Source organism: Pantherophis guttatus, chromosome 3 (genome assembly GCF_059756535.1).
Source record: "Pantherophis guttatus breed Tessera chromosome 3, ASM5975653v1, whole genome shotgun sequence".
Classification (NCBI taxonomy): domain Eukaryota; kingdom Metazoa; phylum Chordata; class Lepidosauria; order Squamata; family Colubridae; genus Pantherophis; species Pantherophis guttatus.
Window position 1 is genome coordinate 3,251,233 of NC_142065.1, and position 21,987 is coordinate 3,273,219.

Consider the following 21,987-nt stretch of genomic DNA (forward strand, 5'->3'; position numbering starts at 1 on the left):
CAGGAAACATGATTTGCCAATTAACGACGCTTCCTGGCCTAAGGGCGCGGGCCTCGACGTTGCCCGAGACTGGGAAAGGAGGTGTCAAACAGCGACAAAACCCAGTTCAGTCCAAACATCTGAAGAAGGACGTGAAGCTGCAAAAGGGCCGGAGAGGGGGAAATGGGGATTCCCCCTGCACTCCCGCCGCCCGGGAAACATGGTATTGGCTGGAGGAAGCCAGTTTGGTCTAGAGGTTAAGGCACTGGACTAGAAACCAGGAGAGTGTAAGTTCTAGTCCCGCCTTAGGCATGAAAGCTGGCTGGGGGACTTGGGCCGAGCACCAGGAGATGGTGAATTCTAGTCCCGCCTTAGGCATGAAAGACGGCTGGGTGACTTTGGGCCAATCACCAGGAGACGGTGAGTTCTAGTCCTGCTTTAGTAGTGAAAGTCGACTGGGTGACTTTGGGCCAATCACCAGGAGACGGTGAGTTCTAGTCCTGCCATAGGCATGAAAGCTGGCTTGGGGGGCTTAGCGCCAATCACCAGGAGACGGTGAGTTCTAGTCCCACCTTAGGCATGAAAGCCAGCTGGGTGACTTTGGGCCAATCACCAGGAGACGGTGAGTTCTAGTCCCGCCTTAGGCATGAAAGCCAGCTGGGTGACTTTGGGCCAATCATCAGGAGTCAGTGAGTTCTAGTCCTGCTTTAGTAGTGAAAGTCGACTGGGTGACTTTGCGCCAATCACCAGGAGATGGTGAGTTCGTCCTGCTTTAGTAGTGAAAGTCGACTGGGTGACTTTGCGCCAATCACCAGGAGACGGTGAGTTCTAGTCCCACATTAGGCACAAAATCCAGCTGGGGGGCTTTGGGCCAATCACTAGGAGACGGTGAGTTCTAGTCCTGCCTTAGGCATGAAAGCCAGCTGGGTGCTTTGGGCCAATCACCAGGAGTCAGTGAGTTCTAGTCCTGCTTTAGTAGTGAAAGCTGACTGACTGACTTTGGCCCAATCCCCAGGAGACGGTGAGTTCTAGTCCTGCCTTAGGCACAAAATCCAGCTGGGGGGCTTTGGGCCAATCACTAGGAGACGGTGAGTTCTAGTCCTCCTTTAGTAGTGAAAGTCGACTGGGTGACTTTGCGCCAATCCCCAGGAGACGGTGAGTTCTAGTCCTGCCTTAGGCACAAAATCCAGCTGGGGGGCTTTGGGCCAATCCCCAGGAGACGGTGAGTTCTAGTCCTGCCTTAGACACAAAATCCAGCTGGGGGGCTTTGGGCCAATCACTAGGAGACGGTGAGTTCTAGTCCTGCTTTAGTAGTGAAAGTCGACTGGGTGACTTTGCGCCAATCCCCAGGAGACGGTGAGTTCTAGTCCCACATTAGGCACAAAATCCAGCTGGGGGACTTTGGGCCAATCACTAGGAGACCGTGAGTTCTAGTCCTGCTTTAGTAGTGAAAGCCAATTGAGTGACTTTGGCCCAATCACCAGGAGACGGTGAGTTCTAGTCCTGCCTTAGGCATGAAAGCCGGCTGGATGACTTTGGGCCAATCATCAGGCCAGTGTGAGTTATAGTTCCTAACTGGGGAATTCTGGGAGTTGGAAGTCCCCCCCCCCCAATCCTCAAACTGCCAAGGCTGAGAATCCCTGCCTCTTACAGTAAATCGGTGGACTAAGATATGCACAATGCCTTCCTAGAGAATAGGCACAAGGCCACCTCCCTATATTTACATTATGGATTATAAAATATTTTTAACTTCTCCTCTTTGCATCTGGCATTTGTTCCGATCTGCCCGAGGAACTACTCTTGAATATTTTATTACGTATTGAAGAGCTGAACTCCTAGGCAAGCATCGAATCGCAGCGGTCTCAGATCAGAATATCGCTTCTGCATCTTTCCCTGCTGGGCTTCCCCGTTAATTTAAGGCAAATTTATTTTATAACTAAGTTGCTTTAAGTTTGCATTTGCTTTTCGTGCAATCCACACGGCTCTGGTTTCACTGAAATTAATCCACCTTCACTTTTGTCGCACAATTGTTGCAGATCTCTCACATTAAAAACCCTGCACAAACTTTAAACAAAAAAAAAAACTAGGTGTAAACGACCTATAAACTGCCTGCAATTACTGCAAGTTCGAATCTCACCAGGCTCAAAGTTGACTCAGCCTTCCATCCTTCCGAGGTAGATAAAATGAGGACCCGGATTGTGGGGGCAATGAGCTAACTTTGTATAAAAAAGAACACCGCTTTTGGGGGGCCCCCGAAAGCCCTACTAAGCAGGTATATACAAAAGTATGAAGGCTATTGCTTAACGCATTGTAAGCCGCCCTGAGTCTCCGGAGAAGGGCGGCATATAAATCGAACCAATAAATAAATAAATATAATTATCTGCTGCTTTCTTGACCTTTAGGAAACCAAATAGCCGCGTTCCTTTGAATGGAACCAGTGCCTCCAGTACATGGCAGACCAAACCAGACCACGCAGTTAAAGCAATATTTCTCAACCTTGGAAGCTTGAAGATGGGTGGACTTCAACTCCCAGAATCCCCCAGCCAGCAGCGCTGGCTGGGGGATTCTGGGAGTTGAAGCCCACCCATCTTCAAGCTTCCAAGGTTGAGAAACACTGAGTTAAAAGGATGACATTAGATTTGGCCTCCAGAATACAAATTCCTTTCTAACAGATGGTTGGAAAAATATTTTCCTCCATCTCCAAGAGTAACCGCAGTCCTTCCTGGTCACAAGATAAAAAAATATTGGATTAGCTGCAAAACAGAGGAAAGCTGAAATATAAACCGAGCAAGCCCCACCACTCCTCCCTTAGCACTGATGATGTTCCCTAGTTGGGTCATGGAACGTCTGCAAGAAAGCAGCCAAGCTCAGAGAGCACTAGACCCCACAGCCCTCCTCCTCCTGCTGCTCCCCTTCTCTTCGCCTCCTCTCCCCTTCTTCACCACTCCATTTTCTCCTTTACTCCACACTCCCTTCTAGCACTGATGATGTAACCCAGTTGGGTCATGAAACGTTTGCAAGAAAACAACCAAGCTCAGAGATCACCCATCACAGCACAAGTTTTCCTCCTCCTTCCTCCTTCTCCTCCTCTCTGCAAAACCCCACTCCCTTCTAGCACTGATGATGTTACCTAGTTGGGTCATGAAACGTCCGCCAGAAAATAACCAAGCTCAGAGAGCACCAAGGGGAAGAAAACTGCCCCACCCAGGGACTTCTTGTTTCTTTACTTACTTTGAAGAAGAGATAGAGGCCTAGGAGGGTACAGCTGGCAACGATAGGAAAACGGGCCGCATCTCGGCTTGTGATGGTCTCCGGCATATCCGAAGCATTCTAGAAGAGAAACAGGACAGGATTGAGACCCGCCCCCCCCTTCGGTGTTGCAGGCAGAAGCCAGGATTTTGCAACGACTTTCAAAGCCAAGCCCACCTCGGTTCGAATCCCTGGCATAGGTCTCCCGCCTGAGCAGGGAGGTTAGACTAGATGACCTCCAAGGTCCCTTCCAAACTCTGTTATTTTTTTAAAAAAAGTTTTTTATTTTAAACACATTAAAAACAAACCATAAACATACAACATTTATAGAAGAAAAATAAAATAAAAAAAAAAGAGGGAGAGAAAAACATCAGTTTTCTTTTCAGCTGTACGCAGTGATCCTTTCTTTCTATATATCAATATTTACAGATATTTTAACTTATTTAACATTCATATTTAACTTTCTTTCATTCCCTCTATCCTATAAGTTGATCGGCCATATTTTCCCCCCTCCTTTCTTCATTCATTTAACTTATTTCCTTATTTTTCAACCATTCATACCATCTACTCCGTATCTTATAAATACTTTGATTCAGGGTGGATTTGATTTAAATCGAGTTGATTTAAGTCACAATTAAAATCATGATTTAAATCACTAGTAAAAAGGCTTGATTTAAATCAATTCCATTTAAATCACAATTTTTAAAGAGCAACTGTCATCTCTGCTACTCCTTTGACCCACTGTTAGTCCCAGTTTTGCAGAATATACAGCCTCATGCTACGTAACTAAGCTCCATTTCATGCTGAATAAACTAAATTATTGATGTATCTTAAATAGAAAACTATCTTAAGATAGATTCTTACCCCAAAAGTTTTTTGTTAAAATAAATTCGATAAAAATAAAAAAATCCAATTTAAATTAAAAAAAAATCTGATTTTTTTGATTTTTTTTTAAAAAATCATTGATTTTTATCCACCCTGCTTTGATTCTTCTTTTCCCTTCATTTCTTTAGTTGGTTTATCTAATTCTGCCCGTTCCAGAATTTTCTTAATTAAATCTTCTTCGGATGGTGCAATTTCTCTCTTCCAATATTGCGCATATACAATACGTGCTGCAGTCAATGTATGCAATATGAGGTACTGTATTTCTTTAGCATAATTTTCTATCGAAATTCCTAACAAAAATGGCTAACCTTTTTGCCATCGCGTGCCAAAAGCGGGGGGGGGGGGGGGACGACGACACATGCATGTGTGCCCACATCCATAATTCTATGCGCCCCGCCCCCACCTCATGCTCCCCCTGCTTTTGGCACGTGATGGCACGGTGGGCCCGGTAGGCCCAGTTTTTGCTCTCCCCAGGCTCCAGAGCCTTTCTAGGCGCCTGGGGAGGGCAAAAACAGCCTTCCCCACCCTCACCTAGAGGCCCTCTGGAGGCCAGAAACAGCGTGTTTCCTGACTTCTGGTAGGCCCAGAAGGCCCGAAAATCAACTGGTCGGCGCACACATGTGTGCCGGAGCTGAGCTCGTGTGCCCACAAAAGCAGTGGCTCCAGCAAGGCATCCTAGCACAAGGACCGGTGGCAAATTAGCCATTTTGCAGGAAGGCACCGTACGGGAGCTCTGCCCTGCTACATGCAAAACGGCTGTTTTCATTGAACTTTTTCTGCGTTTTATTTTATTTTTTATTTTTATTTATTAAATTTGTATACCGCCCTTCTCCGGCTGGACTCAGGGCGGTGCGCAGCCAAAATTAAGCAACATTCCAATACAAAATTTAAAATTTTTTAAAAGAATTACACAACTTCGGCCCAAAATTTAAAACGTCCCAACTAAAACCCATAGACAAATTAAAAATCGAACATCTCAAAATTTAATCTGAATATCCTGCTAAAGATCCCTTTTGCAGTGCAGCGTTTGGCTGCTTCGTGGGATGACTTGAAATCCTTCTGGCCTCTTTTTTTTATTATTTTTTAAACCCCCTAAAATGGATTAAAAATAAAAAAAAAAAGAGCAACAAAAAAACTCTTAGTGTCGCAGCCATTTTCAGGCCGGTGCCCTGCAGATGTTTTGAATCACACTTTCCATTCTCCCTGCCCTGGTTTGGAGATGCTGGCTGAATCCGATATACGAACCGCAATCCAAAATATCCAGAGAATGTCTGGGGTTTTTTTTGGAAAAGATTCTCCGTTTTTTAAAAACTCCGGTCCTTCGGTTTAAATCGGATCGGAAAGCAACCCAACGAAAAAGGGAGAATTTTGCTCCGAAAATCGAGGAGAGGATAGAGATGGAAGAGGGGTGGGGGAGAGAAGAGAAATTTTATAGACTCCAGATGTTGCCGAATTACAACATGCCTCGCTGAGAAATGTAGTTCAGCAACATAGGAAGGGGGAACTGAGAGGTTCCCATATGAGGAAAGAGAAACGGTGATTCAGAAAATAAAGGCAGGTAGTTCTCGACTCACGGCCACAAGGGAGCCCAACAATTCTTTCGCTCTCCCACTTTAGGATTGCAAGCTGTTCAATGAGTGACACGGTTGTTAAGTGAATCTGGCTTCCTCTTTGGCTTTGTCGGAAGGTCGCAAAAGAGGATCACGGGACCCTCCCCGGGATGCTGCAACCGTCATAAATGTGAGTCGGTGACCAAGCGTCTGAATTTTGATCACGTAACCGCGGGGGAAATGCTGCGTTGGTCGTTAAGTGTGGAAAACGGCCATAAGTCACTTTTTTCAGGGCTTTTGTAACTTCGGTCACTAAACGAATGGTTGTAAGTCAAGGACTATCTGTAAGAATGATGGATTCCTAAACAGAGACCTGTTCACCTAAGATGCAGTGTTTCTCAACCTTGGAAGCTTGAAGATGGGTGGACTTCAACTCCCAGAATCCCCCAGCCAGCACTGCTGGCTGGGGGATTCTGGGAGTTGAAGTCCACCCATCTTCAAGCTTCCAAGGTTGAGAAACACTGTTCTAGTGGATTATTCTCACTATCGGGAAGTTTCTCCTTAATTCCAGGTTGCTTCTCTCCTTGATTAGTTTCCACCCATTGCTTCTTCTCCTGCCTTCGGGGGCTTTGGAGAATATCTTGAGAATATCCTCTTCAAGGCAGCCCCTCAAATATTGGAAGGCTGCTATCATGTCACTCCTAGTTCCTTCATTAAACTAATAGAACAGAATAACAGATGGAAGGGACCCTGGAGGTCTTCTAGCCCAACCCCCTTCTCCGGCAGGAAATCCTATACCATTTTACACCAATCTCTTCTTAGAAACCTCCTGCGTTGGAGCGCCAAGAACCTCTGGTGGCAAGCAGTTCCACAGGCTGATTGTTCTGACTGTCAGAAAATTCCTCCTTAGTTCTAAATTGCTTCTCTCCTTGATTAGTTTCCACCCATTGCTTTTTGTTCCTACCCTTCTTCAAAGCAATAATTTGACTCCCTCTTATTTGTGGCAGCCCCTCAGATATTGGAAGACTGCTATCAAGTCACCCCCCGTCCTTTCTTTTCATTTTTAATATTTTTTAGTATTTCATATATTCAAATTTTAAAATTGGTTTTAAATTGGTTGGGGTTTTAATTTGTCTGGGCCAAAACTATTTAATTTGATTTTAATTCTACTTTTTAAATTTTGTATGTATGTGTTTTATTGTTTGGCTGTGCACCGCCCTGAGTCTTTCGGGAGTAGGGCGGTATAGAAATCAAATCAAATCAAAATAAATAAATAAATAAAAAATAAACTAGACACACCCAATTTCTGCAACCGTTCTTCGTATGTTTTAGCCTCCAGCCTCCTCCTCCTCCTTCTTGTTGCTCTTCTCTGGCCTCTTTCTAGAGTCTCAACATCTTTTTTTGTATCGTGGCAACTAGAACTGGATGCCGGATTACAAAGTATTTGCAAATCTGTGTGATCCCCTCTTAAAGAGTTTTAACCGTACTGGATTAAAACCACTGACTGACTCAGGCGCCAGCAGCTCTCACCAGCTGTTAGTGCCCACACTTTAAATATGCTGCAGAAATAACAGAATTATATAGCCTGAAACTGGACAGCTGCTGCGAACGTCAGCAACTGAATCCGGAGTGAATACACCCAATGCAAATCCCGACCTTTTGCGAGGGTCAGTGCATCTTCCCCGACACCCATTTAGCCATAATTTTCCAGTCGAAGTCTGTTAAGAGGTGGGACTTCTTTCTCACCAGGCCCTCTTGGCTATTAACACGTCAGTTCTTTTGACTGTTTTAGCTCTCACCCGTGAAGACTCCTCGCGGTATACATTCAGGAAGGGGAAGGAAAAAACATGGGGAGGGGGAAGTAGATCCACCTTTCCATCAAAAGTCTTGGCTTATTTAAGGGGAGAGGGAGGCAAGAAGGGGGAAATGAGGGGGGGGGAGAGAGAGAGAGAGAGAGAGAGAGAGAGAGAGAGAGAGAGAGAGAGAAAGAAAGAAAGAAAGAAAGAAAGAAGAGGGAGGGAAGGAGGGAGGGAGGGGAGAAAGAACGAAAGGAAGGAAGGAAGGTAGGAAGAAAGAAAAAGAAAGAAAGAAAGAAAGAAAGATGGGAGAAAGAGAAAGAAAAGGGAGGGAAGGAGGGAGGGTGGGAGAGAGAGAGAAAGGAAGGAAGGAAGGAAGAAAGAAAGAAAGAGGGAGGGAGGGGAGAAAGAGAAAGAAAAGGGAGGGAAGGAGGGAGGGTGGGAGAGAGAGAGAGAAAGAACGGAAGAAAGGAAGAAAGAAAGAAAGGGAAAGAAAGAAAGAAATAAGAGGGAGGGAGGGGAGAAAGAGAAAGAAAAGGGAGGGAAGGAGGGAGGGTGGGAGAGAGAGAGAAAGGAAGGAAGGAAGGAAGGAAGAAAAAGAAAGAAAGAGGGAGGGAGGGGAGAAAGAGAAAGAAAAGGGAGGGAAGGAGGGAGGGTGGGAGAGAGAGAGAGAAAGAACGGAAGAAAGGAAGAAAGAAAGGGAAAGAAAGAAAGAAATAAGAGGGAGGGAGGGGAGAAAGAGAAAGAGAAGGGAGGGAGGGAGGAAAAACATGAATCATATTTATAAGAATCTCTGGAGAAGGGAAGAGACTATATTCTAAATTCGATCCTTTTAAAATTTTAACCCTAATTGGGTTTTTATCCATTCTTTTGATTTATCGGTTTGAGAGAGACAGGCAGTTTAGAAAATACACAGTGTAAAGAAAGGGCCAAAAAGCAGAGACTAAGTAGAAAAAAAAGCAAAAATTTGTGTGTTTCCCCCCCCCTATCAACGGATTCAAGCCGTTGGGGGGGGGGGGGCGCATATCTTTAGTCACTTCTGGGCACAATCCTTTGCACTAATCCTGGGGACCAGCTGGGGTTTCACACACACACACCGCTGCCGAAAAAGGACGGGGGGGGGGGAGGCAGACAGGGACATACCCCATTGCTCTACATGGGACCCCCCCCCCATTTGCTCAAAAAACACCCCCCACCCACCTAGCCTTACTGGATCCCAGGCAGCAGTCAAGACTGCTGGGATAGATGGTCAGAACCAGCCAAGCTGGGAGCCCAGGAGGGAGAAAAAGACCCTCCCTCCCCCCATACAACCGGTCTCTTAAGTGACCCTTCAAAGCTACAAGCAGTCCTCAATTTATGACCACAACAGCCCAATTCCTTGTTGCCAAGCGAGGCCATTTTCTAAGCGAACCACTCCCCCCAAGCCCCCCCCCCCCCGGCCCCAGTTTTACCACTTTTCTGGCCACAATCCCTGTGCGCCGTTAAGCGAGTCGCACGGTCGTTAAGCGAATCCCCATGGACTTCGCCATTCAGAAGGCGCCCCCCCCCAAAAAAAAGGGTGGGATCACGTCTCACACACACACACACACACACACACACACAACCGCATGAACCGTCGTAAAGGCGAGTCACCCGCCCAGCGCGTGAATTTTGATCACGACGGGCCGCGGCGGTCGTTAAGTGGGACCAACGGCCCCTCTTGCTCAAGAGACGTCGTTCACTTTGAGCGGTCGCTGAATGAATGGTTGTAGACATGTTTCTCAAACGTGGCCCCTTTAAGAGGGGGGGTTGGACTTCAACTCCCAGAATTCCCCCAGCCAGCTTTGCTGGCTGGGGGATTCTGGGAGTTGAAGTCCACCCCCCCTCTTAAAGGGGCCACGTTTGATTTTTTTTTTTTTTTTAGGGATGAAAGCCCCCCAAATGAGATAGACTGCCCCTCCTTGGGGAGGCTCTCCTCCTCCTTGCTCACCTTCCCTTTGGCGCAGGTGACGGAGCGCAGCGCCCCGAAGAAGATGGGCAGCAGAGCCATGACCACCAGGCTGCCGTAGGCCAAGGCCATGCCTTCGGGGGTAGCCGGGGGTCTCGTGCCGGCCGCGGGGGCTTCGACCGCCCCGCTGCCGTTGTGCGCTTCGGCCTGCTCCATGTCGCCGCCGCCGCCACACAACCCCGCAACTTCCGACCCGGCAGAGGCGGCCCCGCAAGAGAGCCCAGGGACACGTTCCCTTACCAGCCGGAAGTGCTCCCGCGGCGCATGCGCGGGCGTTCGCAAATCGCAAACCACGCCCCTTGGAAACGACGGCGGCCCGGCCCGTTGCTAGGCAGCCGCCGCCACCACCACCACCGCCGGGCCTACTTTGGAGTAAAAAAATTAAAAAAAAAATGGGGATCCTCGCCTGGGTTTGACTCTTTCTTTCCCACTCACGACCGCCACCACCCGGGCCGCGACAGTGGGGCCCTGAAGCTACGAGGCTCTTTTCTCCCGCTTCCCCCACCCTCGTTCCCCAGACGGTGCGTTCCCACGTAATGATGGCGAGACACGTGTCAGGAGATGGTGATGGTGGTATGATGACTATTATTGCCCTGAATACTTGTGGTGATTATTGCTGTGTTCCTAGTATATTCTATATAATATAATTGACATAACATAACATAGCATAATATAATGATATATTACATTATTATAATATTATATTATAATATTATAATATAATATAATATAATATAATATAATATAATATAATATAATATAATATAATATAATATAATATAATATAATAAATTTATATTTTAAAATGTTATCTAATTTTAGGTTCTATTTAATTGGGCCAAACTATGTTATAATAATAATTTTAATTAGTAATTTTATGATGTTTGTGTATCTATATTTTTCTTGACTGTACACTGCCTTGAGTCCTACAGGAGAAAGGCGGTATAGAAATATAATAAATAATATAATATAATATAATATAATATAATATAATATAATATAATATAATATTAATAATTTTATTTATATACCACCCTTCTCCCGAAGGACTCGGGGCAGTGTACAGCCAGAATTAAAACATAAATATACAGATATCATAGTTAAAATTAATTAAAATCATTAAATAGTTTTGGCCGAATTTTAAAACCCAAAATTAAAACCCAATTTAAAATCATTCAGTTAGACAGCCCCGCCTGTCGGAACAGTAGGGTCTTGAGGGCACTTATATTATATTATATTATATTATATTATATTATATTATATTATATTATATTATATTATATTATATTATATTATATTATATTATAATCATATAACATAACATAATATATAATATAAAACATAATAATATAATAAATATAGTTATATATATAATATAACATAACATAACATAACATAACAACATAACATAACATAACATAACATAACATAACATAACATAACATAACATAACATAACATAACATAACATAACATAACATAACATAACATAACATAACATAACTAACACAACACAACACAACACTACAATATATAATAAATATAATATAATATTTCTATAATTGTTGAGGTTGTTGTTGTTGTTACTGTGGTTATTATAGCTCTTATTGCTGTAATTATGGGTGTTACTGCTGCGGTTGTTATAGTGCTATTAGTGCAGTTATTATTTTTATTGCTGCTGCAATCATTGCTATTGTTGCTGTGATTGTTATTGCAATTGTTGCAGTTATTTCTATTATTGCTGCAATTATTTGCTATTACTTATTTGCAAGTATTGCTATCTCCTTGGGGATTGGACTAAGGTCACCCAGTCGGCTTAAGTGTTTTAAGGCAGGACTAGAACTCCCAGTCACCTGGTGATTGAAAAGTCACCTGCCAGCTTTATTGCCAAAGGCAGGACTAAAACTCAGCATTTCTTGGTGATTGCCTCATTCACCCAGCTGGCTTTCATGCCTAAATTGGGACTAGAATTCATCTAAAAAGATTAAGACAACTGGACCAAGGTTTTTTAAAACGGAGACGTTTCGTTACCCATCCAAGTAACTTCATCAGTCAAATTGAAAATAATATTTAATAATCCTTGATTTGATTTAACCTTTTTAGATACTTTTGGCCTGGATGATTGACTCTTCATTTACATATTGACTATGTGAGAAACAGACTCACCAATCAGAAATTTGACAATCATGAAGTGAAGCAGCAAGCAGTTTATTGCATGTAAAATACGTTCTTGCAAGAGCGGGTGACTAGCAGGTAGGAACACAGAGGAATATATTTCTTCAACTTTTTATTCTCTCCACCCAAACCACAAATCCCTCCCTGCAGCCCCCTTTGACGAAGACCACACGGTTGCAATCTTCCTCGAATGCCTGTTTCTCCATGAATTTCCCCATGCTTCATCTGTTTCCCCACTTTTGCAGTTCCCCTTTTCCCAACTACCTTTTGTCCCTTTTTAAAAATTTCTTAACCTATATTCCTTGTTTCCTTACAATCCTTGCAGCATAAGCATTATGAATTGAGGCAAACAATTAATTAAGTTCTCCACTATATTACTAGACTGTTTGTTTAAAACTGTTAACTAATCTGTTTGACCAAGCTGATTCGCTTATCAGATTAACAGTTGCTTCCTGTTGATTTTTTTATCTTTAATGTACCAATGTCCTACTGAACTTTTATACCCACAACTCTTTAAAAATTGCTTTCTCTGCATGAACAACATTCTCTCCATCAGTTTCTTACAACTGGAACTCATGTTCTTCTGCTTTCCAGTCTGATGTCTTAACCATTAGACCAAACTTGCTCTCACCAATTGATCGAGATGGGGAGCGATGATGATGTTCCCAAAGGCAGGGGAAGCCATGGACTATCTTGAAACCCCATAATGGCATTTTTTTGTTGGTGGCATCTGGAGCATGCCAGCCTTGCTGAAGCTCGAAGGACGGGCAGGAACAATAGGAGACAGGTGTCCCAGGCCTTGAAGCGTGAAGACCTTGATAGAGAACGACTGGCATTTTAAACTCCCTAGTGATGGGATTCAAGTAATTTAACAACCAGTTCTCTGCCCTAATGATTTCTTCCAAAAACATTCCAACCAGTTTTCCAAATTGCTCAGAAAGTTAACAACCGGTTCTCCCAAAGTGGTGCGAACTGGCTGAATCCCACTACTGAAACTCCCCCCAGAACCCAGCTGGTCAGCTGGGAGGGGAAAAAGCTCATTTTGCAAGGTGCCCTTTGGTGACAAAGGCTGTGTTTGCATCTCTCTCTTTTTTCAGTCACACCCTTTTCTTTCTCCTTTGAAAACGGTCACGGAAGACGACATGACAAGAAACAACAGATGGAAACTCAGCAAGGAGAGAAGCAACCTAGAATTAAGGAGAAATTTCCTCACAGTGAGAACAATTAATCAGTGGAACAACTTGCCTTCAGAAGTTGTAAATGCTCCAACACTGGAAGTTTTAAAGAAGATGTTGGATAATCATCTGTCTGAAGTGGTGTAGGGTTTCCTGCCTGAGCAGGGGGTTGGACTAGAAGACCTCCAAGGTCCCTTCCAACTCTGTTATTTTGTTATTCTGACATAACATAAGGGATTAGCGCCAGACTAGGCAAAATTAAACACAATACAGAATAACAGAGATGTACCTTATACAGGTAGTCCTTGACTTACAACCACAGTTGAGGTCAAAATTTCTGTTGCTAAGTGAGACAGTTAAGCGAGTTTTTTCCCATTTTATGACCTTTCTTGCCACCGCTGTTAAATGAATCACTGCAGTTGTTACGTTAGTAACAGGGTTGTTAAGTGAATCTGACTTCCCCATTGAGTTTGCTTGTCGGAAGTTTGCGAAAGGGGATCATGTGACCATGGGACACTGCAACCGTCATAAATACGAGACAATTGGCAAGCATCTGAATTTTGATCACGTGACCATAGGGATGCTGCAGTGATCATAAGTGTGAAAAGCCGTCGTAAGTCACTTTCCTCACAGTGCTGTTGTAACTTCGAATGGTCACTGAACGAACTGTTGAAAATCGAGGACTACCTGTGTATACAACTCAGGATTGTATTCCATCTATCTAATGGAATGGACCATAAAACCTTATTTGTGATCATAATAAAGGATTATCTTGCAAGGCCTGGTTCACATGATTAGTGAAGACAGTTTTACTGCCGTTCCTGAAACAGAATGTGGGGTGCGCAGCCTTCCACTCCCTACTACAGGGTCTTAATCGGTATATTGAGTGTTGGTTATTACCTTTAAAGCCCTACATGGCTCAGGGCCAGGCTATCTTCGAGACCGCCTTCTGCCGCATAGCTCCCAGCGACCGGTAAGATCCCACAGAGTCGGTCTCCTCCGGGTCCCGTCAGCTAAACAATGCCGGCTGGTGGGCCCGTGGGGGAGGGCCTTCTCTGTGGCTGCCCCGGCTCTCTGGAACCAGTTACCTCCTGAGGTCCGGACCATCCCCACCCTATTGGCCTTCCGGAAAGCGGTGAAGACCTGGCTTTTCCGGCAGGCCTGGGGCCGTTGATCTCGCTACTGCGATCTGACGAGATCCGGCCATGAATGGCGTGAATGGGTTTTAATGTTTTTAATTTTTCAGTGTCTTTTTATAATGATTTTTTAAATGTATTGTGAGCCGCCCTGAGTCTTCAGAGAGGGGCGGCATATAAATTGAATTAATTAAATTAAATTATTTTTTTAAAAAAATTTGATTTATATGCCATCCTTCTCCGGAGACTCAGGGCGGCTTACAATGTGCTAAGCAATAGCCTTCATCCTTTTGTATATTTATACAAAGTCAGCTTATTGCCCCCACAAACTGGGTCCTCATTTTACCTACCTTAGAAAGGATGGAAGGCTGAATCGACCTTGAGCCTGCTGAGATTCGAACTTACAGTAATTGCAGACAGCTGGTGTTAATCACAATGCTTTTAGTCTGCTGAGCCACCAGGCCCCTGGTTATATTATATTCACTGATTTTTCTTGAAAATTTCAAAACCACTCTAGAAGCAATGCATATCAGCTGCCGATGCGCTTCTGGATCCATCTCAAGATGTTCGTTGTCACCTACAAAGCCCTCTATGGCTTAAGGCCAGGTTATTTGAAGGACCCTCTTTTCCCAGTTGCATCTACCAACCTAGCAGAATGAGGAGGCAGGGGATGTTTTGAGTCCCCTCTCCTAAGGAGGTCCATCTGGTGGGACCCAGAAGAAGGGCCTGGTCCATCATAGGTCCATCCCTGTGGAAATAAGCCAAAAGTGCTTTTTCAAGAGGCAACTGGACTTCCTTATTTTTCTTTGAAGATGTTTCGCTTCTCGTCCAAGAAGTTTCTTGTGTTCTAGTAGTTGAGGGGCTGCCACAAAGAGGAAGGGGTCAATTATTTATTTTCAAAAGCACCAAGAAGGCAGGACAAGAACCAAGGGATGGAAACGAATCAAGGAGAGAGGCAACCTAGAATTGAGGAGAGATTTCCTAACGGAGGACAATTAACCAGTGGAACAGCTTGCCTTCAGAAGTCGTGGGTGCTTCATCACCGGAGGCTTTTAAGAAGAGACTGGATTGTCACTTGTCTGAAATGGTGTAGAGTCTATTGTGAAGTTTCCGAAAGGTGCCCTAATTAATTCATGAGCCATGAGCCGAACTTCAAAAGAAATACAGTCATTTATTAGGAGCACCATTTCGGCAATATTCGGATGCAGTTAGAACTAATCCCACGTAGATTTACGTTCCCCTATGACCCTGTCTCTCCCCTCCTCTCTGGCCATGTCATAAATCACATTCTCCAATTAACCACTTTGGCTGGCTGTGAAATCCAACACCCTCCTTCTGACTGCAGTCAGGAAGAATGTATGGAATGCACTTCAGTTAGGGAAATCAATCAGCTCTACCAGTTCTCCCTCCCTCCTGCTCATGGCAACTTGAAAGCTTTGCAAGTTGACATCTATTGCCTGAGCAGGGGGTTGGACTAAATGACCTCCAAGATCCCTTCCAGCTCTATTCTGATTCTCTCAGAGGTGAAGAAGCTTCTTGGTTGAGAAGTGAAACGTCTTCAAAAGAAAAAGCAGAAAGTCCAGTTAGCAATAGCAATAGCCCTTGCAGGCCTCTCTAAGCGGTTTACAGAGTCAGCATAATTGCCCCCAACAATCTGGGTCCTCATTTTACCCACCTCGGAAGGACGGAAGGCTGAGTCGACCTTGAGCCAGTCGGTCAGGATTGAACTGCTGGCAGTGGGCAGAGTTAATCTGCAATACTGCATTCTAACCACTGGGAGGGAAGGAAGGAGGGAGGGAGGGAAGGAAGGAAGGAAGGAAGGAATAGCACTTATATACCGCTTCATAGTGCTTTTATAGCCCTCTCTAAGCGGTTTACAGAGTCAGCCTCTTGCCCCCAACAGTCTGGGTCCTCATTTTACCCACCTCGGAAGGACGGAAGGCTGAGTCAACATTGAGCCTGGTGAGATTTGAACTGCCAAATTGCAGGCAGCCGGTAGTCAGCAGAAGGAGCCTGCAGTACTGCACTCTTAACCACTGCGCCACTGTGGCTCTTGAAGAAGCACCTTTGCGATAACCATGACCTGAATGACTGAGCATAGACACTGCGGAGATAAGACTGGCCCCCACCCTAAAAAGGCCCCGAAGACCTGGTTTTGTGAATAGGCCTGGAGACCCCAGGGGGGGATACGGAGTCCACCAACTGGTCGTTTTGATCACGGTCACCAGAAAGTTCGAGATTCATTGGCGTTTGCATTTGGGTTTTTATTTCTCCGAGCTGCCAGAATCGCCCTGAGTCAACTGGGCTGCCAAATCAACCTGAATCAATGTATTTATTCAACTTAACAAACCGTCCATCTCTCCTGGAGATTTATTTATACATAAATGACGGTAGGAGGGGAAACGCCAGGAAGGAGCATGAAGAGCAGGATGGATCTGCTGCTGAAGGAGGTGGTGAGCTCAAGCCAAGCTCGGTTCGTCTTTTGTCTCTCGTTTTGGAGGAAGAGGAAACCCTGAATATTTGGTTGGTGAGAGCTGGACCAAAGAACCTCGATTATGGCAGGGAATGCTGGGTTGCAGACTCGCCAGGAAACCCTTGTAGGAAACCAATCACATCGGGAAACCAAGCCACACTAAGAATGCAGGAAGAGTCCTAGGGAATGAGTCACCATGCAAGTTTCTTGGCCTCCAGGGGGTAGCAAAATCCCATTATATGGACTATCCTGTTTGTGGAAAGTCTGGAGAGATTCTCAGTTCTCCAGGTCACTGTTGTCCCAAAAGTGCTTTTTTTCCAGGAGGCAATTGGACTTCCTTGTTTTTTCTTTTTGAAGACGTTTCGCTCCACATCTAAGAAGCTTCTTCAGCTCTGGCTGGATGGTGGGGAATGGAAGGATTTATACTCCTTGCAAGACAGCTGGAGATTTGAACCCTTTTAGAGGGTCGTTGAAGCCCTTGGAAGTTTATCTGTGTCTTCAGGCTCACCTGAGTAGTGCTCCTGGTTCCTGTAAGTCTGCAATTTTTCCCTCTGGAAATCTGTTCCTACTCCCGCACCATCCAAAGGAGGTTCATCCCAAATTGAATAGCTAAAAGTCTTTTAAAAAAAAACAAAAAAGTCCAGTTTCCTCCTGAAAAAGCACCTTTGGGACAACCATGACCTGGAAGATTGAGAATCTCTACAGAATTTTAGCTATACAATTTGGGACAAACACCCTTGGAATGGTGTAGTCCAGGGGTCAGCAACCTGCGTCCCTGGAGCCGCATGTGGCTCTTTCACCCCTCTGCTGCGGCTCCCTGTCACTCAAAATATGCGTCACAACCACCAATGTGTGACACCCGCGGGCAAACGATTTATTGAGCTTTTCAACCCCCGGTAGGCCAACCATGAATAAATCCAAGAAAAGAAAAGTTTCAGAAGAAAACAGAATGTTTAATTCAGGGTGGATTTGATTTAAATCGAGTCGATTTAAATCACAATTTAAATCATGATTTAAATCACTAGTAAAAAGGCTTGATTTAAATCAACTCGATTTAAATCATAATTTTTAAAGAGCAACTGTCATCTCTGCTACTCCTTTGACCCACTGTTGACTCACCAATAGTCCCCGTGTTGCAGAATATACAGCCTCATGCTACCTAAGCTCCATTTCATGATGAATAAACTAAATTATTTATGTATCTTAAATAGAAAACTATCTTACGATAGATTTTTACCCCAAAAGTTTTTTATTAAAATAAATTCAATAAAAATCAAAAAAATCTAATTTAAATAAAAAAAATCCGATTTAAATTAAAAAAAAACTGATTTTTTTGATTTTTTTTTTAAAAAATCATTGATTTTTATCCACCCTGGTTTAATTCAACTATATACGCTAGTTTTGTGGTTGCTCAAGAAACAGTCAGGCACAGGAAGGGTTTTGTGGCTCCCGGTGTTTTCTTTTCTGTGGGAAAGTCATCCAAATGGCTCTTTGAGTGTTTAGAGTTGCAGAGCCCTGGTGTAGGAGTATGAACAGATTTCCAGAGAAAAAATTGCAGACTACAAGAACCAGGAGCACCACTCAGGTGAGCCTGAGGACGCAGATAAACTCCAATTTGCCTCAACGGCTCTCTAAAAGGATGCAAATGACCAGCTTGTCTTGCAAGGAATATAAATCCTTCCATTCCCCCCTGTCCTAACAGAGCTGAAGAAGCTTCTTGGATGAGAAGCGAAACGTCTTCAAAAAGAAAAAACAAGGAAGTCCAGTTGCCTCCTGAAAAAGCACCTTTGGGAGATCCTATTCGTGGCAGCCAGAAAACCCATCCTGAATTACATCCATCGTCCCCTGCATTCTCTTCTGGAGCAGATGTCCAAGCCTCTATTTGGATCTCAGGGCTGCCCCAAAGAAGAGGAGGTCAAAACTATTCTCCAAAGGAAAAAGAAACAGCAACGGATGGAAACTCATCAAGGAGAGAAGCAACCTGGAATTAAGGAGAAACTTCCTGACAGTGAGGACAATTAAACAGTGGAACTGCTTGCCACCAGAAGTTGTGGGTGCTTCATCGCTGGAGGTTTTTAAGAAGAGACTGGACAACCATTTGTCTGAAGTGGTGTAGGGTCTCCTGCTTGAGCAGAGGGCTGGACTAGAAGACCTCCAAGGTCCCTTCCAACTCTGTTATTTTGTTATTCTGAGTTAAGATGTTTTTGTCTTTGGTTCTGTTTTCATTTAAAGGCTAGTCCCTGGGGGTTTTTTTTAGCTAGGTGGACTGTAAACTAAAAGAAAAATACAAATCTGGGAACACTGGGAAGAGCCCAAGATTAGTTATTGCTAATAAAATCAATTTTTTCCAGCCAAGGTTTGGATTTCTCTTTGATTAGTTTCCATCAGTTACTTCTTGTCCGGCCATCTGGTGCTTTAGAGAATAGCTTCACTCCCTCTTCTTTGTGGCAGCCCCTTAAGTTTTGGAACACCGCTATCAAGTGACTCCCTCGTCCTTCTTTTCATTAAATTAGAAATACCCAGTTCCCGCAACCGTTCTTTGTGTGTTTTATCCTCCAGCTCCCTAATCATCTTTGTTGCTCTTCTCTGCATTCTTTCCAGAGTCTCAACATCTTTTTGTGTCACGGCGACCAAAAGCAGAGGCATGTAACATGCATCTCATTTAACATATAAAATTTAGCAATTAACATTTTACAGAGACGGAGAAAGAAGGGCAAAAGTATAGCAGCTCTCAGGATGACGTACATTGCAAAATAGAATGGAATGGAACAGGAACTAAGGATAGGCTAGAATAGAATAGAATAGAAGAGAAGAGAAGAGAAGAAGAGAAGAGAAGAGAAGAGAAGAGAAGAGAAGAGAATGAGAATGAGAATGAGAATGAGAATGAGAATGAGAATGAGAATGAGAAGAGAATAGAATTAGGATAGGATAGGATAGGATATTGGAATGAATAGAATAGAATAAAGAGAAGAGAATTAGGATAGGATAGGATAGGATAGGATAGGATAGGATAGGATAGGATAGGATAGGATATTGGAATGGATAGGATAGGATATTGGAATGAATAGAATAGAATAAAGAGAAGAGAAGAGAATTAGGATAGGATAGGATATTGGAATGAATAGAATAGAATAAATAGAAGAGAAGAGAATGAGAAGAGAAGAGAAGAGAATTAGGATAGGATAGGATAGGATAGGATAGGATATTGGAATGGATAGGATAGGATATTGGAATGAATAGAATAGAATAAAGAGAAGAGAATTAGGATAGGATAGGATAGGATAGGATACTGGAATGAATAGAATAGAATAGAATAGAATAGAATAGAATAGAATAGAATAGAATAGAATAGAATAGAATAGAATAGAATAGAATAGACCTTAGAGGTCTTCTAGTCCAACCCCCTCCTTAGGCAGGAAACCCTATACCACTTCCAGTGTTGGAGAATTCACAACTTCTGGAGGCAAGTTGTTGTTCCACTGGGTAATTGTCCTCACTGTTAGGAAGTTTGTCCTTAGTTCTAAGTTGTTTCTCTCCTTGATTAGTTTCCATCCATTATTCCTTGTCTGGCCTTCAGGGGCTTTGGAGGATAGCTTGACTCCCTCTTCTTTGGGGCAGCCCCTGAGATATTGGAAGACTGCTATCATGTCTCCCCTAGTCCTTGTTTTCATCAAACCGGACATAACTCAGTTCCTGCAACTGTTCTTGATATGTTTTAGCCTCCAGCCCCCTAATCCTCTTTGTTGCTCTTCTCTGCACTCTTTCTAGAGTCTCCACATCTTTTTTACATCGTGGCGACCAAAACTGGACACAGGATTCCAAGTGTGGCCTTACCAAGGCCTTATAAAGTGGTATTAACACTTCACGTGATCTTGATTCTATCCCTCTGTTTATGCAGCCTAGGATTGTGTTTTTTATTTTACTTTATTTTATCTCGAATTTCTATACCGCCCCTTCTCCCGAGGGACTCAGGGCGGTGTACAGCCAGATAAAAACATACAATACAAACATTAAAAACAATTAAAAGGATATACATTAATTTGGCCCCAATTTAAGATAACAGACCAATTAAAAATTTAAAAATATTAAAAAAATATGTTAAGCCAGCCCGGCTTGCTGAAAAAAAAGAAAGTTTTAAGGGCACGGCAGAAAGCACCGAGGTCTTGAATTCTCCTTATCTCAGCTGATTCCAGAGGGTGGGTGCCCCCACAGAGAAGGCCCTCCCCGCAACACCAAAGAAGTGTTGGCTTCTTTGGCAGCTGCTGCACACGTCTGGCTCCTATTTTAAGTGGTAGAGAAACACCACGGTCTACTCCGGTTGTGTACATGTCCATGGCGAGAGAGAAAAATCTTGTGAGTTTACCAGACGGATGGCCCAGGGAACAAAGACGTTCCAGAATCTGGCGGTCCTGCTAGAAATAGTTCGAAACCTCCTCCCAGAGGGGAGCCACAGAAACAGACCGTAAAGGGGATGTGGGGGTGTGTGGGGTCTCTCACAATGCTTTGAATTCATCATGGATTTGGGTGACCGGAAGGGATGTGCTCAGAAAAAAAATTACCCCTGCGAACTTTAGCCCATTTTAAGATCTGTAGTTGACTCTGTGCAACTAATCCGGGGGTTTCGTTGCCGCGGAAAAGCGAAGCCTCCTGGGTTTTTGTCCTTCCCTGGGAAGCTGCCTGTGCAAAGCTTCCCATCGTCCGACATGGCAAGAAACGGCCCCGGGGAGGACCCAGCTGCATCGTCCAGCCTTTTGCTTCTGACCACAGCCGGTCCTCGACTTACGACCGTTCATTTAGTGACCGTTCCAAGTCACAACGGCTCTGAAAAAAAAAAGTGGCTTCTGACCGGTTTTTGTACTTAACGACCGTCGTAGCGTCCCCGAGGTCAACGTGATCAAAATTCGGATTCTTGCCAACGGGGTTCGTATTTATGACGGTCGCAGCGTCCCGGGAGTCACGTGATTTCCCCTCCTCCCCCCACTTTTGCGACCTTCGGACAAGCCAAGTCCATGTGGAAGCCAGATTGACTTAACAACCAAGTTACTGCAGTGATTCACTTAACAACTGGGGAAAGAAAGGTCTTAAAGGGCGGCGAAAAAAGTCACCGAACTCGTGTCTCCCCGAACAGCAGAAATGTTGGGCTGAATTATGGTCGTAAGATGAGGATTCTCCCTGTAAACAGAGCAAAACTTCTCTTGGCTTCTTTCTGGATCTTTTTCACCGGGGCGAAGTTTATAGCTCTCTAATGAAACTGCCTTGTAAAGGGAATCAGATGTTCCACATAGCTGGAAAGGAGCCAGGAATCACTGGAAAATTGGCCGAAAAATGCATTTTCCTTTGGAATTCTTCCTTTCCTTGTGGAGTTGTTGATTAGCACGTTGGCGTTCGCGTTATTATTTCCTATTAAACATCTTTCCCGTTTCCCAGCATCTTGTTGTCTGGTCTGTTAGCCAGCTGTGTGTGTGTGGGGGGGGGGGGTGTTCCTCTACGGGCAGTCCTTCCCTTATGACCGTGATGGGGACCAGAATTTACATTACAGGTACTCCTCGACGTACGACCGCAATGGAGCTCGGAATTAATGTA

General features: G+C 44.1%; 1 protein-coding gene and 1 long non-coding RNA gene across 5 annotated transcripts in view; one reads left to right on the top strand and one right to left on the bottom strand.

Annotated features, from left to right (window-relative positions):
* HM13 (histocompatibility minor 13) overlaps positions 1-9,635 on the bottom strand; it is a 45,116-nt gene extending 35,481 nt beyond the window's left edge. For all 4 annotated transcript variants that reach the window (XM_087888970.1, XM_060686119.2, XM_087888969.1 and 1 more), the window contains exons 1-2: positions 9,429-9,635; positions 3,211-3,309 (exon numbers count right to left, since the gene is read on the bottom strand). In XM_087888970.1, the coding sequence (XP_087745096.1) occupies positions 3,211-3,309; positions 9,429-9,602 (273 nt within the window). In that variant the 5' untranslated portion in view covers positions 9,603-9,635. The remainder of the gene's footprint in view (positions 1-3,210; positions 3,310-9,428) is intronic.
* A 112-nt stretch (positions 9,636-9,747) lies between these two features.
* LOC132710270 (uncharacterized) lies at positions 9,748-13,581 on the top strand. The gene is made up of 3 exons (XR_015732947.1): positions 9,748-9,967; positions 11,549-11,698; positions 12,718-13,581. It is a non-coding gene; the product is annotated as an uncharacterized LOC132710270 (long non-coding RNA).
* The last annotated feature ends 8,406 nt before the right edge of the window (positions 13,582-21,987 follow it).